Genomic DNA, 7,695 nt, shown 5'->3' on the forward strand with positions numbered 1-7,695 from the left:
TGTAGATGGACAGTCAAATGTAGTATACGGATACTCTTCCATACCATTGATATAAGAATCTTTAATTGGTTGACTTCCGAGGCGTTATTGAGTGATGATGACTGACGGTCTATTGTCCGATAGATTTTTTTGTGCCTTGGCACTACAGCCCCAGTGGGCCCAGGCCTACCTCCATGAACNACTTCGCTAATATTTTAAGACGATATATTGCAGAATGGTCAGTTGGTCGGCTCATGTTACGACCATGAAGAAGTAAGAAATGCGTACAAAATATATGCTGTAAATTCCAGGGGATCATACTAATGGGGAACGCGGTAACGTAGTTGATTGAGGCACTATGCTACAAGCCGGAAGATCGCAGGATCGAATCCCGATGAGTTGGATTTTTATTTTCAATTTACCTAATCCTTCCAGTCGCACTATGGCCCTGGGGTCGACTCAGCCTCTAACAGAAATGAGTACCAGAAATCTTCCTGGGGGAATAGGGCGGCCGGCGCGTAAGGCTGACATCACCGCCATCTGTGAGCCGNACTGGGCTACCGTGACCGGCCCGATAGATTACGCAGCGTGAAATAGTGGATTGAGTTTAAATAATGAACGGTGAAGAGTGTTTAAGAACACGGTCTATATCTGTATTTGTGTCGTGTCACAACACTGGCTTACGGAGACCAATGACCGATATCTGTGCCCACAGTCTCTCGGATATATAGCAGCTGTTTGCTGGTTGCTCACTCTTTGACCCTAAAGATGGAGTTAATATGTCCCTACGATATTTCTATCAGACTACACGGCGTTACAAGCAAGAAGTTAGAAATCTTCTTAAATAGATGTAGTTGATTTTGATTTGTTATCAGTACTCCCATACTACAATAAGGCAGTCCACACACATGACAATAGTGATGCCTGAAATATCAATAATTTTTAATTTACTCTCAGGCAACGAACGTTTTAATTTGTGTGAATTTAATAAATTGATACAAACTATGTCGATCAGCGATATAATAAGGCAGGCAAGATATGGATCTCTCGAACAATGAGACAGAGGGTTCGAATCCTGCTTGGTGCTTAGACGTATGTGTGTTTTTTCTGCGTGTTACGTTCTCTCGTGCCCTACGATGGGTCAATTCTTCGTCAAAGGAATTCTGTCAGATGGGTAAAATATTAATAATTTCAGCATTAATTCTGAATCGGAAAATATCTGGAAATGGGTGCTAATAGAGCTGAAAAAGTAGAGGAAGGAGATTGATGGACAAGTAAAATACATAAATTTGTTCCTGTCACCCCTCGTCTGCTGAGATGAACTAGTTCGCCGTGCATATAAGCAACTTCTTTGTCACCGCTGTAAGACGGATAGCCTAATATTGCTGGCGATTTGAAACACTTTCACTCGAAAGGCAGTATCAATGAGTTCAAAAACAAAGAAACAAAAACACGTGCGATAAAAACACTTGAATAAATTTTGATATCTTCTGTCCAGTCAACTACTCTCGGTAGTCTTGCAGTTATTTAGTTAAATTTGTCGAAAGACATTTTTAAATGGTTATATACATCGAAATAACCGAAGATTGAACTTGAAATTTTACTGTTCTGTGATGTGACACCTTGAAGGTTGGTCCACCCTGAAGACGGATAAAGCAGATTCTTCCGAAACGAGGTACCTCTCTATGAAACTACATGACATCACATCCCATAAGATAGAAATTTTTATTTCCATCGTTATTGTAACCTCAGATGCCACGAAAATAAATCTTACCATAATTTAATATATACATTAACGGCAGGGACAGCTTTGCCTTTCCTACTTTTACCCAGCAGAAATGTGCTAACATCACTCACTCACGGCGCTGAGCACTTCTTGAGAAGCCGCCAGTTGTGCAGCTACTCAAGGACTTCCCAGCATTTTATGGAACCCGAAGGTTCATTATCGTGTTCACAAGAACCCTTCACTAGTCCCTATCCTGAACCAGATCAATCCAATCCATACCATCACATCCTATCTCTCTGAGATCCATTTTAATATTGTCCACCCACCTACATTTTGGTCTTCCCAGTGGTCTCTTGCCTTCTGGCTTTCCCACCAATATCCTATATGCATTCCTCTTCNTTTATAACTTCGCTAATATTTTAAGACGATATATTGCAGAATGGTCAGTTGGTCGGCTCATGTTACGACCATGAAGAAGTAAGAAATGCGTACAAAATATATGCTGTAAATTCCAGGGGATCATACTAATGGGGAACGCGGTAACGTAGTTGATTGAGGCACTATGCTACAAGCCGGAAGATCGCAGGATCGAATCCCGATGAGTTGGATTTTTATTTTCAATTTACCTAATCCTTCCAGTCGCACTATGGCCCTGGGGTCGACTCAGCCTCTAACAGAAATGAGTACCAGAAATATTCCTGGGGGAATAGGGCGGCCGGCGCGTAAGGCTGACATCACCGCCATCTGTGAGCCGACTGTCTAGAAAATGTGGGAGCCTCGACGTCGCACAACCCTATGGGCCTCCACGGCCTGTTACAGGGCTAGCTTTACTTTTACATACTAATGAGGAGAAACAGACGTAGGAGGGAGGATTGTAACAAAATACATGAATGTTATTATCTTGTGGGGTCTTAGTCTTGTAGATCTTTATCAATTATTGAGAGCACTTTGCTGTCTCCTACTTTAGTATAGAAGGACAACTTTGGTAACGATCTACCAATCTGCAAGGCGTCACATCACAGGAGACAGTAGACGTCATAACATAGCGGCACATCGAGCTCTTTGGCGTGGCGATTAGGCTCCACACTTTTACTGGGGATGTACTTGGATCGAATATTCGCTGTGAAACTGGCTGCTCTGACAGCGTTTTCTGGTTTTCCTCATTTCTGCAGTCAAGTGCCGAGATAGTAGAGACCAAGCTCACTTCCTTCCAAATACGTACTGCTCTTTCCATTTCATAATTCTTCATTCATCCTCTACCATTCGACGTTACATAGTCTGAACATGAGCAGCGCACAGAAAGGATAAAATTAGTGTTAGACCGCGTCTGTGGTCTAGTGGTCAGAGTTCCTGGCTACAGATCCAGAGGTCTGGGTTCGATTTCCGGCGTTACCAGCGCTCTTTCTCAGAAGTAGTGTGTTTGGAACGGGGTTCACTCGGCCTCGTGAGTATAATTGAAGAGCTATTTCAAGGAAATAGCGGCTCCGGTCTAGAAAACCGAAATTAACGGCCGTGGGGATTCGTTGCGCTGACCACGCGACACACTCTATCCGCTAAATTTGGCACTAACTTCGCCGACAAGCGGCGGTCGCTCGGTCGGTATAGTTCGCTTGCGGACTAAAACCACTGAGGTTGTTTGTTTGTTACGACTGAACATCAAGTCGTGTGTGTACACGTATATGTAGCGACTCTCGGTATACGTTTAATTTTGGACCCCTGAAAGTTGCGTATTTGAGAATCTCCCTGAGAAACGGGACTCGAATTCTGAAGAGAATTATCAAAATTTCGTTCGCTCCTGAGTACTGAATTTCTATTATAACAAAAATGACAGTTTCACGTCTCAAACATTCGGCTATAAGTTGTATAAATCAGAACCAAATCGTGTATTTATTATCAAAATCGCCTAATTATCGTATTATCCACTGGAAGGGAGAGGAACTCCTGTGTGTTTTAAGAAGAAATTCTGCCATATAGATCAAAGCCTTTTTCATCCTGCTCATTTTGCCCTGAAGGTAAATGCTATTTCTGCTCTTTCAGATAATGCCGAAACCAGTTTGAAATATTCATTATGGGGAGATAATCTGAAATAAAACATAACGTGGTCAGCGCAATGAATCCCCACGGCCGTTAATCTCGATTTTCTAGACCGGAGCCGCTGTTTCCTTAAAATAGCTCCTCAGTTATCTTCACGAGGCTGAGTGGACACCGTTCCAGAACCAGCAATTCTCGGGAAACCTGGTAGCGCCAGAAATCGAACCCGGGACCTCTGGATCTATAGCCAGGAGCTCTGACCACTAGACCACAGAGACGGTCTCCCAGACGACATACTACTTAAAATTTGTAACTAGTAGATAAACGTAACTACCAATGTCATTTGTGTACTTAAAGATATTGTCACGCTTATGAGTAAATCTCGGCGGGGTTTTGGATTTGAGATTGAATTTATTGACAACTTCAGCACATAACTCGTAATCACAATTAATTATAGAGCCATCGCTTATCTCCACACTTTACAAATCACTAGAGCCCACAAACTAGTGTAATTCAGTGAGAGTGTTACAGTTTCTTGTAGTTACCATAGAGTAAATCCAATTATCAATCCAAACACAGTCTATAATCACTCAAAATCGTGACAGTATATCCTCATGTGACATTAAAATCTTCGATTTCCTTAGGGAACGTCAATAATTTTTTAAACATTTATTCCATGTGTTCTGCAACTGTAGTTCTTGGAAGAAAACTTATCTTACCCAGAACAAATATAACGGGCACTTTCGGGACTTCGAATTTGACATGGCCTCCATTATGCATGGGAAACTGCCCATCTGGAGGTGTACTTGTAAAGCGTGGGTCCTCTTCTTCCCGTCCCCATGCCTCGCGGCCCCCATGCTGCCGACCCTCGAAGACCTGCGAGCCATTCTGTTCTGTAAAGACATAATACATAACAGAATTTTGGGTTGACTGTAATGTGCTAATAAGTTCAGAGAAGTATCAGTGAAAGGGCCATTCGGGACGGAAGGGCATCTCATGATAATCTGCTTTTAGTTTTTGAGTGATTGTACAAGTGTAAACTAGTACGTAAATTCGAGCAGTAGGCACAAAAATAACTATTAATGAAAAAAAACTGATTGTGGTGCTACCCTGGTGTCAACTTGCATATACCGAAGAGAATCACGAATAACCATAGTGAGGATAGCCCGTTTTTGTCGGGAATTGAAACACGTACCTCCAAAAATAAACAAAACAAACTCCGTGGCTTGAGTCCGCAAGTGAATTACACCGACCGAGCGACCGCCACTTGTCGACGAAGTTAGTGCCAACTTTAGCGGATAGAGGGTGTTCCGTGGTCAGCGCAACGAATCCCCACGGCCGTTAATTACGGTTTTCTAGACCGGAGCCGCTATTTCCTCGAAATAACTCCTCGATTATCCTCACGAGGCTGAGTGGACACCGTTCCTGACCCATTACTTCTCAGAAAATCTGGTGGCGCCGGGAATCGAACCCGGGACCTCGGCATCTCTAGCCAGGAACGTATCTTAAAAAAACGGACCCCCAATCTAGTGCGTTTACTTTAAACTTTCGTCCAGATAAAAAATGAAAATTTGAATCTTACCGAGAAACCTTATGGAATAATAAATAATGGGAAACGATAGATCCTATCCAAACTTTTCCAGTACAGACTTCTGATATGGAACGCGAATTCTAATAAATGCAAGATCCACTGTAACGTTCTACTACGTAAATGTTTAATAATAGTTACCCACTAGATAACTGTCTATCGGGTAATAGAGTGCTAAGATGCTGTTACTGGCTGAGCTGGGAAAATGTCCCCAATTTTTATGGAACCTGAAGGTTCATTATTGTTTCACAAGCGTCAGACATTTATCTCTAATCTGAGCCAGTTCAATCCAGCCCAAGGTTTAACTTTCATTTTATGTAAGATTCTTTTTAATATTACTCTCCCGTGTTCTTCCAGGCATCCAAAAATTCTCTCATTTAATGGGATTTCAATCAAAGTTATATTTGGACATCTTAACCCCCATGCATGCCACAGGTTCCGCCTATCTCCTCCTCCTAGAATTAATTTTTCTAATAAAATTTGGCTGTAAAGATAAAGTTTTCGCTGTGCTTGCTTAATTGAACACCACACCATGAAGACATATCGCTGAGTGGAGGTATAGCTCCTCCATTCTTAACTTCAGCAATAGATGGGAGTGAGTTTTCAACTTTACCCAGCTGCCCCTTTACCCTTGTGGACAGAGCCCCCGGTAGCCATTGAAACCGAGGCTGAGTGGACCAAGGAGTCGGTCTGGACGTTGTGAAGAAGACAAAAATCTCTTTCTCTGACGGGAATCGAACTCCAATTCCTCAACTCTCCAGGCCGTACCCCGTCGTTTAGAATACAATTTACATAGCTCCTACATTACCAGTCGACCTTATCTAAAGAGATTCTTGATAGTTCCAAAGCTCGTGTCCTAGTTCACTGAAGCCGTGACCAGTAATTCACGTTGTGACATTCCTAAACAAGTAAGGGGTTGCTACTTCCTCCTAGCCTCCCTCCCCAAGTTGGAGCACACTCTTCGCCGATTTTTCGTGATAAGCATCAACAAACCGTGCCACAGAGGGCTCTCTCATTGCACTGACTTCTGCTCAGGCAAACTTCGCACTGTTAATGCCACATTTAAAATCCATCCATGAAATTCAGTTTAGCTTATGGGATAGAAAGTTTGGTTCTTGCATGGATGGTAATAAGATGAAATTCTTGTCGATCCGGATTTCTGTTGCTTACGACTACAGCTATGTTACTTATTATTATTATTGTTGTGCTGTGTCTGTAATTGCCCCTGTAGCTGTTGCTTCGGCACGTAAATAATAAAGAACTGTGTAAGATTTGAGGCTTTCACGGCGGTCTCTTCGCTTGCGGATTTCTTATATTTTTCCTTCTACCCTGAAGATGGAGGCGGTACGTTCCTCCGAAACGTCGGTTAACACCACATATACACGGTGCCAAATCCCAGAAGACTGCTTTCTTCAATAAAGAACTGGATCGAATTTAATTATTATTATTATTATTTCGAGTCGTTATTACTTAAGTGTATGGTCTCCGAGATTTTTTGGACCTCACCTCAGTATTTCGCTTTTAATAGGGTGAAATTTGGTCACAATGTTTAAAAGCAGAAGTGGAGGAACATTAGAATACCTTTGGGGGCCCATCATCATCAGATAGTGCCTCAGACAGTTGCATCATCGTTGTAAGTTATTTGGATTCAAGTGGCAACATAAGATTTGAGGTAGAATCCCCATTCCGCAGGTCTCCTTGAACAGATGTTACTTCTCCTCCGCAAGGTTGCGTACTCAAGTTATGATGTGCGTTTAAAACTCTTTTAGACAAACAATGCAAATACACAAGAATTTTTTTATCTCATAAGCACACAATTTTCCTTTCAGGAAGGAAAATCGGCTAAGAATAGAAGATATACATACATGACATTTTTTTTTCAGGAAGACCTGTTGTTTTGCACAGGTTTAAAACTGCTCTGTCATTCTGAGAGACGAACATAGAGCAATGGGAATAAATTTATGAGAAGAATATTTGGACTTGGAGAGAAGAAATTACAGGTGATTGGATCTTAGTTTTATCCTCCACTATAGGGCATAGGCGTACAAGCGTAAGAAAGATAATTGAAAAAATGCATGACGAGGAACTCTGTAATCACCAGATATTAACAGCGCAATTAAATGGGGGATGAGATGGGTTTGACATCTAGCACGCATGGGAGCGTTATAAATGTGTCGAGAATATGAGTTCGAAAACATCTTTTTTTTTTTTCATTGGTACTAGAGCCCCAGTGGGCCTAGGCTTACCGCCACGAACTTCTCCGTTCACTTCGGTTTTTCTAGATCTTACACATTCGGTAGGACTCCTTGGGCGGGTGATCAGCTCATCGCAAGGCCTCTACCCGTACACAAACACAGAAAAACGCACACAA

General features: G+C 42.1%; 1 protein-coding gene across 1 annotated transcript in view; it reads right to left on the minus strand.

Moving 5' to 3' along the window:
- Positions 1-7,695, minus strand: part of LOC111867843 (UMP-CMP kinase 1-like) — a gene marked incomplete at its 3' end in the record, with an annotated part of 14,169 nt that overhangs the window by 4,099 nt on the left and 2,375 nt on the right. Inside the window, exon 2 of the mRNA XM_023858038.2 lies at positions 4,456-4,629. Within this exon, the coding sequence (XP_023713806.1) occupies positions 4,456-4,629 (174 nt within the window). The remainder of the gene's footprint in view (positions 1-4,455; positions 4,630-7,695) is intronic.

This window comes from Cryptotermes secundus, unplaced genomic scaffold, assembly GCF_002891405.2.
Source record: "Cryptotermes secundus unplaced genomic scaffold, Csec_1.0 scaffold2543, whole genome shotgun sequence".
Lineage (NCBI taxonomy): Eukaryota > Metazoa > Arthropoda > Insecta > Blattodea > Kalotermitidae > Cryptotermes > Cryptotermes secundus.